We start from the raw sequence: 20,862 nt of genomic DNA, 5'->3' as shown, positions 1-20,862 counted from the left end.
ATTCCCTCTATTTGTAAAAGGATGATCTATCAATACTTCTGTATTGTATGACAGTGTAATATATACTGTATGTAGTGTTGTGTATATACTGTAATATGAGGTTTATTTAGATGTCTGTATTACATGTGATCTTAAAACACTTCACAACCTTAAACTGATATATTTTAGGATAACTTCTCCTACCAATGGAGTGCCTCTAGATCGATGATCATATGCAGCTTAAGTTTGACAGAGCATAGCAACAATGTACCCTTCATTTAAGGGCAGGAAATGAAGAAGAATAGTATGTCCAATTGAAAAAAACAGGGGACTTTAGGTAGGCAGAATGTAATTACCCAAGTTGGAGTTTAGTCAGGACAATGGGCTTACAGCCTTATTCTTATGAATAGTGCCACTGGATATTTAATGACCACCTCAGTTTTATGCCATTTGAAAACTGGGACCTCCCAGTATCATGATGTTCCAAGCACCCTGCTGTGACACTAGCTCATTACTGTTTTGTTGAGACAATGCCACTTACTGAATCACCAATACCACTGCTTCCAGCACCCAGTTCTGCAACAGACTTACATTAGGCAAGTCATTTGTACTCTCTTTGACTCAGGTTCTCTATTTGCAATATGGGTATATTGATGCTTATTCAGCTTTGTAACCCCCCCTGTGAGATCTCTGGGGAAAAAAGTATTGGTAAAACATTAAACATTATTAATTTATTATTTGACTTAGAGGAATTTCCTCCAAGTTCTGATTTAGTCTTATGGGATTATTGCAATTAAAAAAAAATCCAGTGACTACGAGGCTGAGATTGTAAGATTTTTTTGGGGGCAGAGACTGTCTTTTATTTCTGTTTGTACAGCACCTAGCACAGTGTGGTCTTGGTTCATGACTGGGGCTGCTAGCCACTACAATAATACACACAGTTAAGATTTTATAATTATTTGTATTATCGATTATCATTATTTGTTGAGCTCCAATTGTTTGCATTATTTTGTTATAGCCATGTAAGTTAAGCACAAGCATAATCTTTTGCAGAATTGAGAACTGTTGCAAACATTTCAGAGAAGGAAGTTTCATTCTTGTGTTTATTTGAAAGGCTTCATGTCCACCTGTGGCATTGAATGGACAAAGGTATGGTTGTAGGGTATTTAGATATGTCATATGCACATATTGTATATGTATATTAACTTTTAGCTTGGTAATATATGAAATGTAAAATACTCGTAAGAAGTGAGCCCAGTTCCTTAGTAACATGAGATACTAGTTTAGCCAAAGGAACACCCCCTCCTCTCCACCATCAGTGCCTGTTTTTCATTTAGTGTAATGTATATTTTGTATTAAACATCTACTTGAGTGTTCTGTGCCAAGTGCCGTTATTGCTTCCAGACTGAAAGCGAAACAGCTTGGAAAATAAAGTACTGTTAACTTTCTCTACTGTAGATAGTACAATCTTTGAAGTAGTGCTTCTTTTGGACAAGAGAAATGATTGGTATATTAGATGAATCCTAAAAAAACAAACAAAAAAAAAGACTTTTTTTGGTGGACAGGGGAAATTAACTAATGCCTTTTGAAGAACAAATCTTATGTGGCTGTTTATATCGTGGAGAAAAGGTAAGTTGCTTAATAATTTGTGTAACTAAAAGAGATTCATATTCACTGTCTAATTGGTGGGAATGGTGTTCCATATGTGGTACATCAGGTGAGTGAAGGCTTTTTCTATCTTGCTGACACTTTCAGAACGTTTTGTACAACACTTGCACCTTATGAACGTTTAAGAAAAAAACAAAAACCCAACAACTTGTACTAATGGTGAGATAGATGCTCCTTTTGCCTCTGGCAAAATCCTCTACCACAGATGGTCTTGCAGTGAAGAGAACTGATAGAACTTTTTTATCTTGCATTAAAAATGAAAATGGTCCCTACAAGGCTGGAAGATTGAGATTACACTTGTTAGTGTTTGCCATTTCCTTTGTGCATACCTGATTTCTTCTCTTTATCTTCATGTAATCAGCAGCTATATCCATTTCCAGAATCTAATTGAACGTAATGAAGAAAGAGGTTGGGCCGTTAAGCCTCTGCATTCTCTGCTCTTTGTGCTGATCATGGTGCTAAAAAGAGATGAGTTAACATAAACCTGAGTAGGCTGTTTAACCTTTTTTCTCTTCTGGAAATGTAGATGCAATAACATTTGCAGCTGAAAAGGCTCATTCGCAGTTTCTAATGTTTAAGGATGCAAATGAAGCATTTTGTCTTTACTGTCGCCTGGAGGTGTTATGCAAGAAAACAGAAAGAGGTTTCTAGGATTAGTTCCACAGATTTCTTTTATCATGTAAAAAACCAAGGCAGGTTTCAGTGCCATGAACTGAAGAAAACAATATGGAAAACATCTAGGGAAAATTCTTACATGTTTTCATCTAGTTCTACCTAAATTTTCTGGGTGTTCATTATTTATGAAAAGTTAAATACTTAGTTGTTATGGTGCATAATGTTAAAGTTAACTTTATATCCTTTTTGGGAACCTCACTTTTTTTTTTAAAAGTATCCTATAAATGGAAGCACAATTGATCATTAATATTTGTATGTCACGTAAGTTATTGTACACTTACATTTTATAGTAGATTTTCTTGGTTAGAAAGTGCTTTCTGACTTCTTATATGGTCTGGTTCTGCATTTGGGTTCTTGAGAAGTGTACAGTTATAATAATAAAAAGATGATTTCTTAGATTATTCTTAAGCTTTAATTTGATGTTTTATTAAATTAGATTTGGGCTTCATAGTAAAATCCAAAGCAAATATTTGAATTTGAATACTTTTTCACGAAGATGGTTAGCTTTTTGAGAGTGCAGAGAACGTTTTTTCAATTTTACTGTTGCACTCTCCTGTTAATGATATTTTAGTGTTCTTCTTATTGCATTTCTACAAATTGGAAATTTCTTCTAAATAAAGAAAATACAATTTATTGTATATACTATGAAATTCCTGTATGATGGTTAATAAATGTGAAAATTAGTTCATACTGTACGATAGTATGATTTTGGAATATATATGCCCTTATAAGATTAATATTCTTTATTGTGCCATTCTAATTACCATGTTATGGGTATAGAATTTCATATTTTAGGAAACTTTAAAATAAATGTTAGTTTCTAATATTACTTTTTCATTTAGTTATTTGTGCCTTAGGTGATGCTGACTAGATGTATTATGGCTGCTCCTTGACCCCTACCCAAGAGGTTACATACCTTTCCTCTGAGACAACCAGAGGTAGTGGAACTAGAGTCCTATAATGCAATCTTGGGTCCAGTCCATACTGGGCCAGAAACAGTGCTTGGAAATTGTTTAAATTTTATTTAAGCATGATTCTATCTAAACAGAATTCGGGAACAGTTAGACTGCCCTTCCTCTCCCCCCCCCCTTTTTTTTGTTAGTTCTTGTGGAAGTGTACTTAAATATAGTGTAAACACTATGCCCCTACTCTCTTCACAGCCCATTACAGACAGGGCAAGAGTGTCAAATGTTTGGTGCAACTTGAGGTAGTCCTATTTTTGGATCCTGTCCATAGGAGGCTTGTGCTTGTTATATGGACAGAAATGTATTAAATATCCAGTAGGCTAGATTGATTACGTATGTTATTTTATTGGTATTATAGGACAAAAATTCACTGTCTCAGAATTTATTTCTGGCTAGTTGGCTGTCTGATCATGTTTATATTGCCATTACTATGTATAACTATTACTTGGAATGAAGAGTGGGGCTTAAATTCATAGCAGTTCTCAATGTGCTAGTGGTGTACCACAGAGGAATATACAAATAAATCTTGTTTGTCCATGTTTTAATAAAGCAAAAACATAAATTTAAGCCTCCTACTTGGATGAATTCCAAGTAGATTAAATACTATCCAATATATCTCAGCGGTTTCAGGATTTTAAATGGGTATCCTATCATGGTCACATGGTGGTGGGAAAGAACTAGATGGGGAAGTGACCCAGTGTAGCTAAACTAGCTTCATAGGGGGATGAAGAACTGGTGGTGCTTTTCTGTCTCCTGTTGACATTTTTAGAATAGTTTTATGGGAGGACAAAGATTTTGAGTTGTCAGATGCATAGGACAGTGAGTTGGTGCATGTGTCGAAAGGGAGATTGTTTCCCTCTTATTTTTAGAAAGCACAAGTTTTAAACTAAATTTGAAGATAATTTAAGAATTTTTTTAAACCCATGTTGTTGGTTTTTTTTAAACCATGCAGGTACTTTCTTTCTTGGACTCAACATGTAGGAATGTTGTGAGTCTGTCCTATCTTCTGCAAGTGTAGAATGTAGATTTATTCTGGGAGTTCTAAAGTGGACTCATCTAGAATCTATTCTTCTTTGGTAGCCCTGCTTGCATTATAGAACAAAAAGACAGCACAGAAATGTTATTTGTTTTAATAGTGGACTCTGTGCAGCACAATGAGAAGTGGCTTGGCCATAGGATCCAGTTCATGACATCTTCATTGCTCCTCTTTTGGAGAAGTATTCAGACCTTGATCTTGAGAGCTGCTGAACGCTGGTTCAGATCCAGTAAACATTTACGCATGAGCTTAACTTCGTCTGTGATTTGTCCCAAGTCAGTGTGACTGCTTACGTGCTTAAATACTTTGCTGAATTGGGATCACAATGCTCAGCTCCTTGTAGAACTGAGTCCCAGGGATGGCTTTAGGCCGATTCCTCTGAATCGGGCCCTGCGCCTAAGAGGGCCCCGCGCCCTAAAGAAGAGTGTGTCTAACTTTTTAAAATTTTTATTCACCCGGCGGCGTTCAAGGTCTTTGGCGGCATTTCGGCGGCAGGTCCTTCACTCGCTCCAGGTCTTCGTCGGCGGGTCCTTCAGTGCCGCAGAAGACCCAGAGCGTGTGAAGGACCCGCTGCTGAAGTGCCGCCGAAGACCTGGACCGCTGCTGGGTATTCGAATTGGGGCCCCGCAGTTCCTAAAGCCGGCCCTGCTGAGTCCGTAATGCTTTCCTCTGCGCTTCTAGGTGAAGTTCCTTTCTGCATCACTTTTTCTGCTCCTTCTCTTCTTAGCTTTTTTCCTGTTCTTCCTCATCCCCCCCTCACCTTCCTAGGGATGAAAGTAACATTCAACACTTATCGGTGCTGGCACCGGCCCCCGGAAGGGGTGAGGCCTCAGGTGCAAGGGGCGGGGCTGAGGGGTCAGTGTCCCCCAGCCAGCTCATCCATGCAGCCTGGCCCGCGCCACCAGGGGCTCCAGCAGTGATTTAAAGGGCCTGGGGCCCTGGCTGCTTTAACATGGCTGCCTCTTCCCACCCCCATCGTCGTCCTTGCCAGTAGGGACTCAGCAGGGCTGCTGATGGGGGGTGGAAAAGGGGTAGCGATGTTAAAGCGCTTTAAGGGGAGTCGTTAAAGCGCTTTAAGCGGAGTCGTTAATGATTACAATGTCTTAAAAGGATAAGATAAATAGGTGACAACCCAACATACGCACACATAACATTAATTTTAACTTTGTAGTTAGATGTTGTTAGATGTTTGGCTGTATGTGTGTGTGTGCCCTCTGTGTGTATCCCCAGCCCTACACAGACAGCTGGCATGGCGGACCTGACATTATTTTTTAGGAGGGGTCAGTGTGTTCCTGTTATCCTTGGGGATTGTTTTTGTACCATCCTTGATATTGGGATATTCTGGTACCACTTGATATCGGGATGTGTTTGCATGAGTACTCTGTGACTAGCACTTATTAGGAATGTGTATTTCTGCAATATCAGCCCTGTTCTTGCCAGATTCTGTGAGCAGGTCCTGCCTCATACCAGGCCTCTGATACAAGGGCTTATGTCTCAGGCTCGCTTCCTACTAAATTCCCCCATTTTTTTGTCTTTTTTTATGGGGAGGATATTTACCCATTGTTCCAGAAAAGCATAATGCTTGGACTGAAGATGGCCCAGTGGGCTAAACACTGTTATGTGTCCACCTTACTTTTCCATCCACATATTCACGCCCCATCTGTTCCTTAGTCTGCACATTCCCTTGTACGACTGATGGACAGATTTTATTTTCCAATTGTTTTTAGTCCCTTATAGTGGACCTGGGAATGTTAGGCCTGGCACCATGGCTGAGGCATGGGGTGTAGAATTGTACTTTGATAACCTATGGGTGACATGAGAAGGCCTTTATACTTACTTGGTGGTCAGTGAGTTGGGCGTTGGTCAGAATTATAGTAATATGCACGTGTATGTGTTTGTACCTTAAACATTTATTATAGGACACATTTGGTTCAATACACCTCACAGAGTATCCAGGTATACAGATGTCCAACAGCCTTTACAAACTGGAATAAGTACAAACATTTGCTTTAAAAATATTTAATAAGCATTTGATTATTCCTTATAATGATTATTCATTACTATGGCAGTGTTGATGGTGGCTGACTTGGGTCATTCCACAAACTTTAAAGCACAAATTCTGAACTTCAAAATAGTATCAGTGTTAAATGGCAGTTGTGAAAATACTGGTATTCAGTAAGCTGTCCTTCCTCAACACTTTCAGTTGTGGTGGGTAACTTTTGCTTCTTAACTCATTGATCAGTTAGAAAGAGGTTCTTCTCTTTTAAATCAAGCCAATGGGAAAAGCCATACAGTCTGGCATGACTACTCTTTTGATGGTTAATCTTAATCCTACTTTGATCCCCGTATAAAATTTTGAATATCTTAATAATGTAATAGTTGTGGCTCTAATTTTTGAGTACAAAGGACACACAAGCTCCTTACACTATGTGTGTGTGCGCACACAGAAAAGGAAAATAGTAACTTTCACCAAAGGTGATTGCAGTGGAATTGCTGGTGGACCTGCATAATATTATCCCTTAATAGAAGATTCTAAGAACTGTTATGAAAGGTACATTTTTCACTTAAGAAAACCCACTTTTGTTGGCTAGCATCATAGGGGATTAATGAGGAAAAATCATAATTCATTCTACTGGTATTAAAATAATTTTTATGCCACCCTATTTCCAGCTGAATGTGGAAAACCACATTTATAATATTTTGCTTGTCTGAATATATATATATTGCTTGAATATATCTTTTCAAGGAAGAATATTTTCCATATTGCAGTATTTTCAATATTTTTTAAGTTCAATCGTCAAAGTCTTTTAAAATGTTGACTAAGAGACTTTATACTTTCATTTTGATGTTGGATAAGGCTTTGGTTTAAAGAATGCATAATGAAATCCTGAACTGTATTATACTTTAGTAAGCAATCTTTATAAGTCACTTGTGGCTATTTCAATCATTGGTTAACTGGACTCCTCTCACTCAAGGGATATTTCTAATTTTCAGACTGGAATACTTTGACTTTCTGCTGTTTTCTTTGGCCTGGCTTTGATTTATACAGACATGGATTATAGGGGGTTTGGATCTGTGTGTATGCATGTTTAACAAGTCCATATACATTTTTAATGTACCCGCTCAAATGCTTCTTCTCTTTTAGTTATGTTTCTCCATAAATATATTATTCTCCAAATAAAGTTTCATTAATAAATTTAGATTTTTCTTGTGTAAACCCATAATGAACTCCTGCCTAAGGATTTTTTTTTTTTAATTTAAACCTTCATTGTCTCCACAGGCATCAGAAGGTGTCACCTTTATTGGACCTGACACACATGCTATTCAAGCTATGGGAGACAAGATTGAAAGCAAATTATTAGCCAAGAATGCAAAGGTCAACACAATCCCTGGCTTTGATGGAGTGGTCAAGGTGAGAAACTGTTTAACCGCTGTCTCTCCTATATAGGCTCTCACATTGTTTAAATAAAAGTAACACTCTTTTCAAAGGTGTGATATAGGATGCAATTATAAATTCAATATTCCAACTTCAATAGAAGATCCAACTGAAAAAATGTCATGGTCCTGATATTTTCATTGGGAAAAATGCTTCTGAAGAGGAAGAGCTGTTGGAAGAATAGAATGAACTGTCAAATTTTAAGCAGTATGCCATGGATGGCATACGAGGTGTGGTTCCTCAAAACATCTCACTTTTTAAATTACATTTGAGATAGTTAAGATGGGAATATGAGTTTAATACACTAGGTGTAGGTTGGTGATTGTGTATGTGTGCGTGTGTGTATGCATGCATATATACCTTGATGTGTGTTTTTCTTCCTTCATTTCCCCCCCAGTTGTATTAACTTTATTGGCATGACCTAGGTAAAGTGTTGCCAAAGTTAATATGTTAAGTATTTGTGGGCAGCACAGGTTTTGCAGTGGCAATGGCATTTGATACACCATGTCTATTTTGTAGCTCTCCCCAGTACTGAGTCAGTTGTAGACTACCATATATTATGAGACTGGTAGACACAAGGAGATGGTACTGAATGCTCACTGATAGCTATACCATACTAGCTATTCTGGGCTTTTCTCCCGTAGACAAACACTTAGTGATCTTCATTGACCAAGACGCACAGTATTCAGCATCATGTCAGCTACCCAGGATTAAACCCTTTTGATGTTTTTTGCTGGAAGGAATGAGTGACAGAGAGATTAATGGGAGAGAGGGAGGTAGAGATGACATGATGGGGGAGAAATTGAAAAAACATATCCTACGGACCTGGGAGCAGAGGTAATCCTTCATCTCCTAGTTCTGCGTTTTCACTAAGGGTATATCTACACTGCCCACGTTACAGCACGGCTGTGGCAGTGCTGTGACATGGGCAGTGTAGACACACTTTATTGCTGGGGGAGAGCTCTCCCGGCGATTTAAAAAAAAACCCCAAAACAACCCACCCCGAACGAGTGGTGGTAGCTTTTAAAGTGCTGTCTATACTGGCACTTTTCAGTGCTAAAACTTTTGTCACTTAATGGGGTGTTTTTTCACACCCTTGAACGACTAAAGTTTTAGCGCTGAAAGTGGCAACATAGACACAGCCTAAATCTAGCTTTTCCTGCAGCAAGAGAAGCCAGCCTGGCTTTTACACAGGTAGCTTTGCTTCCATTATGCTTTCCCCATAGAGAGACAGCTTTACAAAACCATTTTTTCCTATGTGGATGCGTCTTTGGATTGGCCTGAGAATGACCTAGATTATGACTGGACGCTGGATGCTAGTCACTGTGGATCTGCATACGCTAGGCAAAATAGCATTGCTAGTGCTGTGGAAATGCCTGGGGCCTGCAATGTCTGAAGGACTCACTGTGTTCACAAATAAGTGTTCACGGGCATTTTACAATGCCATTATCATCCAGGAGAGTACACTGCCTTGGATCAAACCTTTATAAAGCCACTCCCTATGCTGGTGTGCTCTCTGCTGGTGCAGTGCTAATATTGATGGGAATGCAGAGGTGTTGCAGCAATAACAGGTCATCTTGGATCCATTGCAGGCTTCTATGTCCTGTCTTTCAGCAACTGCTCCATACAAGGTTTGAAAGACTTAGCAACAGTCTAGCTGTTACCTAGGCCTGGTCTATGCTAGGGGTGGGGGGGTCGATGTAAGATATGCAACTTCAGCTACGGGAATAGTGTAGCTGAAGTCAACGTATCTTATTTCGATTTACCTCCCGTCCTCACGGCGCAGGATCGATGGCCACGGTTCCCCTGTCGACTCCACTTCTGCCTCTCGCCCTGGTAGAGTTCCAGGGCGAGAGGCAGACAGGAGCGCGTTCTGGGATCGATTTATCACGTCTAGGCAAGACGCGGTAAATCGAACCCCGATAGAGCGCTACCCACTGATCCAGCGGGTAGTGTGGACATACCCCCAGGTGAACTCTGCTCTTTCTGATACCTTGTCCCTCATTCTAACAATCCTAAGGGCAAGTGAGGACTGCAGCTGGAAAAAAATCGATGAGTAGGACCCATGGAGTTGAATATTCAGAAATAGCTTTTATTTTACACATGAAACCATCAAATGTTTATGGAACACTTAAAACAATTTTATGATAATTTTTAATATTATTGGGCTATGTCTACACTGGCAAGTGAAAAACAAAACTTGTGTTGTTCAGAGGTGTTGGGAACCCCCCACCCCCGAAAGGCGAAAGTTTTGTCGACGACAAGCACCAGTGTGAAGAGCGCTCAGTGTGAAGTGTGCTCCTGCCAACAACGCTAACGCCGCTCATTGGGGGTGGAGAGCTGACAGACAGCGGCTGCACTGTGCGCATTTTAGCAGCCCGGCTGTAGTGGCACAGCTGTGTCACTAAAAGCTGGGTAGTGTAGACACAGCCTTAATGTTTTCAGGTACTGGTTGTTTTGTGCTATTGTAAAATACCCTGATTTTGTGGGCTTGATGAGTGGTTAGCAAACACTAACGACAACTAATAGCTTGTTTTCCAAGCAACATTGCACCTACAGGCCTCTGGCATAAGTACATATAGTCAGTTATTTTCCCCATTAATAATTGAAAATAACTGACTATGTACTTATGCCAGAGGCCTGTAGGTGCAGTGTGTTTTGGAAAACTAGCTCAGAAACTCCCAGAACCCCAAAAATTAATGTAAAGAGGATCACTAGTGATATGTTTGTATTAGTATGTGAATGACAGGCAGCTATACGTGACCTTTATGCCAAAAATAAACAACGTCATCTCCCAGCCCTCAATTGGATGAGATCAGCACCTACTTGAATGAAGAGCAGTGTGTCCATCAAAACTCCTGCCACCCTCCCCCCCCCTCCCCCAAAATCCTCATAAACAAAACTTACTAATCAGGTTGGATTCCCTACCTTCTGGGGAGAAAGGGAAATTGTTTCTTTTAGATTCTTGTGAGATTCCTGGATATCATAAACAACCTATAGAGATGCACACTAGTCAACTCTGCTCCCACATGAAATAAAGCCTTGAACAGAAGAGAGGTTGACTTGACTGGGAAAGCCTGTGGCATTATATACTTAGGGTATGGCTACACTTACAAATCTGCAGCGCTGGTAGTTGCAGCGCTGGTCGTCCAGCTGTGCAGGGCCAGCGCTGGTGTGTGGCCACACTCACAGCTATCAGCGCTGCAGTGTGGCCACATTTGCAGCATTTGCAGTGCTGTTGGGAGTGATGAATTATGGGCAGCTATCCCAGCATTCAAGTGGCAGCAACGTGCTTTTCAAAAGAGGGGGGTGTGGGACAGTGTGACAGGGACCGGGGGGTGGGAAGAGAGAGTGGATTTTTGGAACTGACACTGTGCAAAATCAGAAAAATTTCCCACCCCCTTACTGTTAACTGCAAACAGCCTGCATCCAACAAACTCTCTTTCCCCCCTCTGCCCCCTCCCCCCGTTTCTCTCAAGCAAAGCAAACACTCAACCCCTGTGAATGACTCCTTTTCTCACTGCTGGTCAAGCAAAACGCAAACACTCAACCCCTGTGAATCACGCAGGGAGGAGGATCTCATTTGATTGTTCACAGATTGATCACAGCAAACAGGAGCTGATAAGCAGCTCCGATAGAGCAGCTTCGGTAGCTCCGGAGGTTCACAACAAAACAAAGAGAGGCTGCATAACAAAACAAAGGGAGTAATTTAGTTAAAAGCATTCTGGGATACACCCTTATACCCTGGAGGCCAATAACAGCGCTGGTGTTTGGCCACACTTGATGACCAGCGCTGCAGCACCAGCGCTACAATCCTTATTCCCCATGCTGAGTGAGGTGTACGGCCAGCGCTGCAGCCAGGGAGTTGCAGCGCTGGAAGTGCCCTGCAGGTGTGGCCACTTACTAACTGCAACGCTGGAAAGCCTCCACCAGCGCTGCAACTCGCAAGTGTAGCCATACCCTTAGACCCAAGGGAAGAACCCCATCAACCGAAATAGGATGAGAATATCTGCCTACGATTGCCTTGAATCCCTGATTGGAAGGAATCACAACAGATGTGAACTTGTTTATTGTGGTATCCACCTGGATCACAAAGTGTTACAGGGCTTTTAGTCCCTGGTAGACAGAGTTTTTTTGATCAATCAGGAGAGTGCAGAACAGCTCTGCATTCCATTTGCCAATTCAGCCAGGAAGTGAAGGGCAATGCAGTGAGGAGCTCAGTGGATACTATCACAGGAGCTGCATTCAAGGGAGGGGATGAGGAGCTAAAAGCATGGTGTTTGGTCTCAGACTTGTTTTTAACTTTGCATTTTTGCCTTTCTAGTAGCCCATCCACTTGGCCAGTGAGCAGGAGAGCCTTCAGGCTCTTCTATGTTTGAATCCCTACCTGACTTTTCATCAGGACAAGGTAGTCTTGAGGAGTGTGATTTTTAAAGACACAAAGGGCTTTTATGTTCTCTAATTCCACTGAAAGTCCTTGAGAGTTGGATGCCTAACTCTCCTTTGTGCCTAACTCTGTTCTCCTTTTTACTTACCCAGTTGACTTCCTCTTTCCATTTGGAAAGAAAAATGCCTTCACACTCTCTACCTGAAGAGAGCTTTGCATAATACTGTAAAGACTACTTTACAAGTTAGAAAGACCGATCAGGGTGGTTGTTTTTTGGTGGACAAAAAGGCATAAGAAAGATTGAGTGCTTCACTGTCTTGTTCAGTTCAAGACTGCATTAAGGAAGACTACATTGCTCAGAGTGAAGAGCTGTCTGTCTGTTTATTAAATGTCATTTAAACAGTGCCGCGAAATGTACAGTGTGCTTCACAAATCTAGAGTGGAACATGTCCCCTTCCTCAAATAGCTTATCATTTAAGACAACGGTTTTATACCCATGGTCCATGGACCCAAGGGCATCTGCAGGCTATGTCTAAGATTTCCAAAGGGATCCTCACCTGCATTTGAAAAATTTTTGGCCAGGAGAACAAAGTATTGTACAGTAGAAAGGATTATTTCAAGGGTTCTTCTTTAAGAAGAGTTTTGAAAAATGGAAGAAGAAGGTGCCTGGCATTCAAGAGATGGGAACCTGTTCCTAGGGGAATGATCAGCATAAATGAAGGTCTGAAGTCAAGAGTGGAAGAGGGAGATGAAGGGATCATTGAAGATAGAGTATTGGGAGGAGCAGTGAAAGTGAGTTGGGAAGTAAGAGGAAATAAGAGTGCAGCTGTGGGTGAGAGCAGGATTATGCAAGAATATGAGGATGAGCAGCCTAAATCTGATACAGTAAGATAAAGGGAGTCAGTAGGGGGCATTGGTTTGAGAACATGAGGACTTCAGCAGATACAGTTAAACCCTGTTATGTCGCCGGCCTAGGGGTTTGCCAAAAATAGTCCAGATAACCGATGATCGAGATAAACCCCTATCCACCCCCCCACCCCTGAACTCCCCTGCCCTCTCTCCTACACCCCCTCCCTGCCCCCTTACCGCGGTGCCTGCACGTGGCTGGATCCAGCGAAGCCGGACGGGGAAGCGGGGCCGGGCGGCCGTGGACGGGGACCCGGAGCCGGGCGGCAGGCGAAGCGGGACCGGGTAAGCGGGCCGGGCGGCAGGCGAAGCGGGGACCGGGTAAGCGGGGTGGGCGGGCGGGCGGCAGGCGAAGCGGGGACCAGGCATGCGGGGCCGGGCTGGCAGGGACGGGCAGGGACCGGGTATGCGGGGCCGGGCGGGCGGGCGGCGAAGCGAAGCCGGGCGGAGGGGCGGGCGGCAAAGCGGGGACCGGCGAAGCGGAGCTGGGCGGGCAGGCGGCAGGCAAAGCGGGGACCAGGTATGCGGGGCCGGCCGGGGACGGGCAGGGACCGGGTATGCGGGGCCGGGCTGGCAGGGACGGGCAGGGACCGGGTATGCGGGGACGGGCGGGCGGCGAAGCGGAGCCGGGCGGGCAGGCGGCAGGCAAAGCGGGGACCAGGTATGCGGGGCCGGGCGGGGACGGGCAGGGACCGGGTATGCGGGGACGGGCTGGCGGGGACGGGCAGAGACCGGGTATGCGGGGCCGGGCGGGCGGCTGGGGACGCGGGGAGCGGGCGGCTGGGGAACCGCGCGGCTGGAGAGCCAGGGAGCGGGCGGCTGGGGACGCGGGGAGCCGGGCTCGAGATATTAGGGTTGGGCAAATCGACATAACGGATGAGAAACCCATAAGATAAAGAGGGAGTTTGGCGGTTCCACTTGTAAAACCTCGAGTTAATAGGGTTGGCAAGTTAACCGAGGTCGAGATAAATGGGTTCGACTGTATTTTGGTTAGACTGGGGCCTGGTCTACATCTTAAAATTTAGGTGAACATAGCTACATCTCCCAGGAGCATGAAAAACCCACATCACTGAGGGTATGGCTACACTTACAGCTGTACAACGCTGCCGCGGGAGCGCTTCCGCGACAGCGCTTTGAAGTGCAAGTGTGGTTGCGGCGCCAGCGCTGGGAGAGAGCTCTCCCAGCGCTGCAGGTACTCCACCTCCCCGTGGGGATTAGCTTACAGCACTGGGAGCCTCGCTCCCAGCGCTGGGGCAGTGTTTACACTGGCGCTTTACAGCGCTGTAACTTGCTGCGCTCAGGGGTGTGTTTTTTCACACCCCTGAGCGAGAAAGTTGCAGCGCTGTAAAGCGCCAGTGTAGCCAAGGCCTCAGTGACATAGCTATGCTGACCTAACCCCCAGTGTAAATGCAGTTATGCTGCCAGAAGAATCCTGTGGTGCTATAGCTTTGCTGGTATAGTCTCTATAGTGAAGACATGGCATTAAATGGGAGAGGTGAGAAGCAGAGAGGCCAAAGAGAAAGAAGTTACAATAATAATCAAGGTGAGCAATGACCAAACTGAGTGGTGATAAAGAAGTTTATGTGGGTTTCTCACAGTGGGGAAAGTGACAGAAGGCAAGATTTTACAGGTTAAAGAAACGTGAGGGAGAAACTGGGTAGTGGGGAGGCGGAAAGAGGCTGTTGTGAAAGGTGGGAGTGGGGAAGATAGCAGAGAAAAGTTGCTGGATAGTGTCCAGTTTACTTGTACAGCAAGTGCCGCAAGGCTGAGTGTGGGTCCAGTAGGTTAATATCTGTAGATGAAATCCTCTCCCCTCTGAAGTCAATGGGAGTTTTGACAGAGATTTCAGTGGGGTGAAGATTTTTCTGTATGTTTTTGGTTTTTTCCTACGTAGCCATTTCAGTATGTTTTTGAGCTGGATGCTGATGTTAAAATGCCCCCTAAACCTCTCGCAAAATAAATATTGGATATTAGTAACCACTTACCTATTAGTTTGGATTTTCCATGTTCCTCTACACCACCAAACATCCCCATCCCTGAAAAATATTAAGTAGTTATTACTAGGTAATAAAAATTGTAGAGCTCCCAAAGTCTCTCAACTAGTTCAGCAAGTCAATCCACTACTTTTTTCCTGTTTCCATCTGCTGGTACGTTGCAAAGAAGAATTTAATCCAAATGAACAGGTAAGAAATTTCTATTTAATTTAACAAAAATGACTTTTTAATGCCCCTTTAACTTAACCATGGTAAACTCAGCCATTTGTAAAACATAATCGGTAACGTGACTTTTATATCAGTTTTTTATTAATTGTCCAAACTAGTAAAAATGTATTAACATAATAAAATAATGTGCCAGAATTGTATAGTTTTTTTTATAATTAATGTGTTTTAAACAAAAACTAGTGTAGCTTAAGGGTATTTACAGGAAACTTCAATACACCAATGAAACCTTTGCAAAAGATGAAGTACATTAAAATATTTTAAAATACTCTTTTAATACTCATGTTTTCTTTGTATATTTTCCACACATGCTCTTATGCATTGGGTAGTACATTATTTGTGATACTGAATTTTTTTCCATGGCAGCTATGCAGTGTGTCTGTCAGAACTACTCAGCACCAATAATCTAAAAATAACTGCCTTAAATTTTTATTAGAACTTGGACACTTGCCATATTTATGTAATGTTCAAATAAAATGTACCATATTAAAATTTACTGTTTCAGGGAAAGAGATCAAAAGGCAGTTGCTAGAGACTGGATTATGCTAGTTGTTTATGCATTTTTTCCCCAACAGTTTCCCTCTCTCCTCCCTCTTTTAACAATTTGAAAACAAACAAGCAATATCTTTTGTTTCTAAAGCAGACTTTGAAAGCTAAAAAATTTGGATATACATTGAATTGCTGTTGTGAAGTTGTTTTAATTTTAATACATTAGCGCCAACTAAACTGATGTTAAAATAGTATAAATAAGTGATATCCTTGCTGGGCAGGCTTCTTAAATCTGTTCCCCTCATTGTTTTTCAGGATAAAATGATTTGAGGCAATTAATGCTATGCTTCTCATATTGCGCTATTTATTCTTTAAAATTGTTGACTGTACGTATAAAACAGTCATGGCTCTGAAAAGTTGTCTTCCAGTGATTTGCTGCTTGTTTTTCTCTGAATTTGCGATATACATTAGCCACTTGTTTGCAGGTAACTAAGTGAAAAAATTTATCCTATTTGCTTCCCCCTCTCCCAATTCTATTTTGCAAATATATGACTGAATTTGCAAGAGAAAAGAAATGTAAAAGTTTCCTTCTTGACTATAATCGTGGCTCTTCATCAGTCATCACTCTTCCTGCATTTTGTTCAAGAGGCTCTAATTGTCTGCATTTGGCAGGTTTAACACTTCCTGACAGAGAGGCTATTAAGGGGAAGTATTCTCGCATAACTGTCACAGGCAGGAACAAAGAACCTTCAAACTCAATGTGTGGAAACCACTAACATTCTTAAATGACCCTTTTCATGCATTTTTATCCCTTTAAGCTAAAATTTGGAGAGTGCAGGGTCATGGAAAGCAGCAAGGTGTAATAAAACAGTAAACCTTGATTTTATTTTGTAGATTTATCTCTGACTTAAAAACAATTGTTATTTGGAAAAATCTCATTAACAGATGTGACTGCTTGGAGTAAAAAGACTTAAAACTGATGTAGCTTTCAGGACTGCTTTGAACTTAACAAGCACCGATTTGTGGAGCAGACTAGCTAATGAAAGGAAATTAAATTTTCTGACAACTTCCCCTGCCAGCCTCCTTATTCTTCATGGGGTTGTTACTAGGTACTGAAGACTTTTAAAGAGGATTTTGTTTTATTATTTGACATAAATGAACCAGGTATGAACATTTTGTATGTATTTTAACAAAAGTTCTGACCTGGGTGCTTTTAAAACGAATTGCCTTAAAAGCTTTACGAATATTGAGTTTCATTTTAATGTTCATAAGTCAACCCCTTAAGCTTCAGACGCACTTAGCAGCTGGTGGTTTCCAGACATTACTGCCTTCCATTCAAATCTTTTAATGTATGTCACAGAATAGTATAAATATTAGCAAATTTGGATGGAATTTTCAGATTTAACCCATACCACTAGCATATAAAATTTTTTCTTTTTACGGTATCATGATGGAAATATATTGTTGTGGGTGAAGGGCAGCAGAATTTAACTACTGAATGAGATAGAAAATTTGGCTATTACAAGTGAACCTGTGCTGAAAGTACCTTGGGAGAATCATTTTACTTCCCTTGGCTTCCCTCTCACCCACACTCCATTACACTTTCCTTTCCGTAGTTTGAGTCAGCTGATGCAATATAGATGGTGACAACAAAAGAACTTTGCTAATTAATAGTATCTTACAAACTGTTTTTGATCATGGAAACCATTGTTTGAATTTATGCATTTCAGACAACAGTTCAAAACCCTAACAAGTTACATTAAAGCATCTCTCTTGAGGCTCAAAACTGAAGTTGATATGAATTTTGGCTGAATAAGAACTGCAAGATTTAGTCCTTAAAGAAGTTCTGTAAGATTCATTCTGAATCTGAATCTTATCCAAACAATAGAGAATCAACTCCCCCTGCTGACAGCATCTGGGAAAACATGACATAAATAACAGGACAGAAACAAGCTGGCAATGGACAAGCTTTAATGATCTGATTTATGATCCATTATTGATTGTAAACTTCTAAATTTTACCATTTAAATTCCTTCAATTGCAGAAAATGATTTTGAGATTCTGGTAGTGCTTCCTGTCAGCTGATTGCTTGCTGCTTTGAGTTTCTCAGTATAATAATGATGAGGTAGAATTTACATTCCACTTATGGTATTAATTTTACATTCCTCTGACTGAAAAGGGTCAGAAGGTTGTAAAATCAAACATTAAATGAATCAGAGGAGACAGTAGTGCAATATATGACTGCCCTAAGGACATAGTGCAATGGCTGATGGGATTAATGTTAGGTCTCATTTCCTGCTTTTACAGGATGCAGATGAAGCTGTCAGAATTGCAAGGGAAATTGGTAAGTTCTTAAATTAGCTATGGTGGGATTTGTGTGCCTCTCAGCAGACATGGTTGAGTAAATTGAATGTGTAATAAGTAATCCCTATAGAACAAATAACGTTTTAATGGTTTTTAAGTTCCCCATTGCCTTAACGCCCTATCTCTTAAATCATCACATTTTAGCTTTACAAACTGAGCTTTAAAGACTGAGTACATGAATGAGTTGCAGAAAGGATACAAGACACAGTGATCACTGGTTAGTTTAAAAAGGAATTTATTTTAAAGTATTCATGAAATTAAATATATCCTTTTTGCATAAGGTGTTAGGCATGGTACATTTCTCTTTATATGGAGGCTGACAGAATGATGCTTCTGCTCTTCATTCTTCATCATTATTTGGACAACAGTTTGCATGAATACAGTCTGGACCACCAACTTTTCTTCTATCCCATGCTAAAATCAAATCACCATTCTGCTTCTAAATACATTATAGAATGGGAAAAAGCAAACAAAAACCCACCTGGGACTCTTATTTTAGCTAAGGCCAAGTGTAATGTGTGATAGTCACCTTCGGTCCTCATTTAGGAGAGCCTCTTCTTCAGGAAAATATCTACTTTAAAGTTAAGCACATGCTGAAAGTGCTTTCCTGAATTCGGTAATTCTGTAAAGCAGTGGTTTTCAGCCTGTGGTCTGTGGATCCCTCAGGGACTGCAGACTATGCCTAAGATTTCCAAAGGGGTCTGCACTACCATTTGCAATTTTTTTAGGGGTCTGCAAATGAGAAAACGTTGAAAACCATTGATGTAAAGTGTTTTGTGGAGGCGACAGCCTGGATGGGCTCTCTGATTACCGTTGTATGAGCCTAAGGATTTGTCACTTAAAGAGGGTTTTCTTGTTGGTTTTTGTTAATGGTGTAGCTACGCCAGGGGTCGGCAACCTTTCAGAAGTGGTGTGCTGAGTCTTCATTTATTCACTCTAATTTAAGGGTTTGCGTGCCAGTAATACATTTTAACGTTTTTAGAAGGTCTCTTTCTATATGTCTATAATATAGAACTAAACTATTGTTGTATGTAAAGTAAATAAGGTTTTAAAAATGTTTAAGAAGCTTCATTTAAAATTGAGTTAAAATGCAGAGCCCCCCGGACCGGTGGCCAGGACCCAGGCGGTGTGAGTGCCACTGAAAATCAGCTCGCGTGCCGCCTTTGGCACGCGTACCACAGGTTGCTTGCCCCTGAGCTACGCCAACACAAACCCCTGCCATGGATGCATGTACTTCACCAGTGCAAAAGGTGACTAGTGCTGTCACACCTTAGACTGGTTTAAAACTGGGATAATTTGTGGTGCTGAAAAACACTTTTATACCAGTACAGTGCATTCCCACTGAGAGTTTTCACTGGTGCAGCTATTTTGCACTAGTTTAACTGCACTGAAATCACAGGTGTAGACAAATTGGAAATTAGGATGGCAAAATTTAATTCAGCATTTCTTTTGGCTAGCTTTTATGTCACTGTTGTGAGATCAGGTGATGACTTATCACTCACTGTCATTCAAGCAGAAATGAAAGGAAGACAAGATTGCTAGCCATGGTAGAATTTTAGTAGGAGAATTTGTTAAATAAAATTGGTGTTTTATAGTATGGAACCGTTTTAAAAAAATAAATTAAATACATTTTTCTCAGCTTCATTTGTATATTTTGACTTGCAGTTTTGTTTTTGTAGGATTTGTAACCACTGATCTAAAAGGCTACCTGCAAGTGTTTTTGTAAATTAACTGAGTATTTTGGGCAACACAAATAGCAAGGGGCAGTGGTGTAGTCCACATGACTTTTTAAAAACTTATTCTCACTTATTTTTAATTTTCGGCCTCCTGATGTCCTCTTGACCTATTCCTTTTTCTGATATGATTGTTCCAGTAGGCTGATGGTATCACTTCAATCTGTTAACCTTGATGGGCATTGGAGACAGTTATAGGGAGTTATGCAGGTAGCATTTTTTTTCTTTTGGTCTCTGGCTAGTTTTAAAAACTATGTTTAAAAAGTTTGCCGAATCATACTGTATATTGAAAGAAAAAAAGCCACTTTTTACGTTTCCCCCACTAGCTCAAATAGTTAGACTTCATTGAGGTTTCTAAGGTGATGTATAGTTCTCAGCACGGTTAAGTGCATCATATCAGTGTGAGCTGGTGATCTGTGGTGTTAGGTGACCTAAAACAAGAAAACAGGATACAACTGAAATCTCTAATCTGTGTAATGCACCTGTATCCGTTTGCTGTTTGGGGCACTTGGAATTTATTTACAATATTTTCAGGTTACCTTTAACTGTGCTCATCCAAACAGTCTTGCTTTTCTAAGACTGTCTGAGATAGTTATTGCAAAGAAAAAATTGTTCTGATGTCAGTTGGAATGCATATATCAATGTTTAGCATTCCAAGTAACGCCCTCTGCTGATTTCACTTCCTGCTCCTCAATGGTGCGTTCTGACTGGCTATCCATTAGCAATGCTGGCTGTGTAGCATGCAGCATCAATGTTCTGTGTGGTATTGCCTGTGACTGTCTAAGACAAGGCTATCATTATAAATAAACTAATAAATATAGCTTAAAAGAAAGAAAAACACATTTTATTGTCCAATCATAAGTGTGCTGAATTTGTTTCTTTCCCTCCTTTAATTGGTGTAGTGTTCTCTTAGTTTCCTTCACCCTGCCATTCCCTATCCTTTCGTCCCCCCCCCGCCAAATTAGGATATGTTCTGTCAACTCTTCTTTCCTCTTATTGTTTGCA

The 20,862-nt window shown here is 41.2% G+C and overlaps 1 protein-coding gene across 3 annotated transcripts in view; it reads left to right on the top strand.

Annotated features, from left to right (window-relative positions):
- The window catches only part of PCCA (propionyl-CoA carboxylase subunit alpha), a 417,465-nt gene that overhangs the window by 130,867 nt on the left and 265,736 nt on the right, over positions 1 to 20,862 (top strand). For all 3 annotated transcript variants that reach the window (XM_045009001.1, XM_045009013.1, XM_045009009.1), the window contains 2 exons: positions 7,604 to 7,735; positions 18,068 to 18,104. In XM_045009001.1, coding sequence (XP_044864936.1) covers positions 7,604 to 7,735; positions 18,068 to 18,104 — 169 coding nt within the window. The remainder of the gene's footprint in view (positions 1 to 7,603; positions 7,736 to 18,067; positions 18,105 to 20,862) is intronic.

This window comes from Mauremys mutica, chromosome 1 (assembly GCF_020497125.1).
Source record: "Mauremys mutica isolate MM-2020 ecotype Southern chromosome 1, ASM2049712v1, whole genome shotgun sequence".
In the NCBI taxonomy this organism is placed as follows: Eukaryota; Metazoa; Chordata; order Testudines; family Geoemydidae; genus Mauremys; species Mauremys mutica.
The sequence above is the reverse complement of the archived record's forward strand: the minus strand, read 5'-3'. Positions and strand labels throughout refer to the sequence as shown.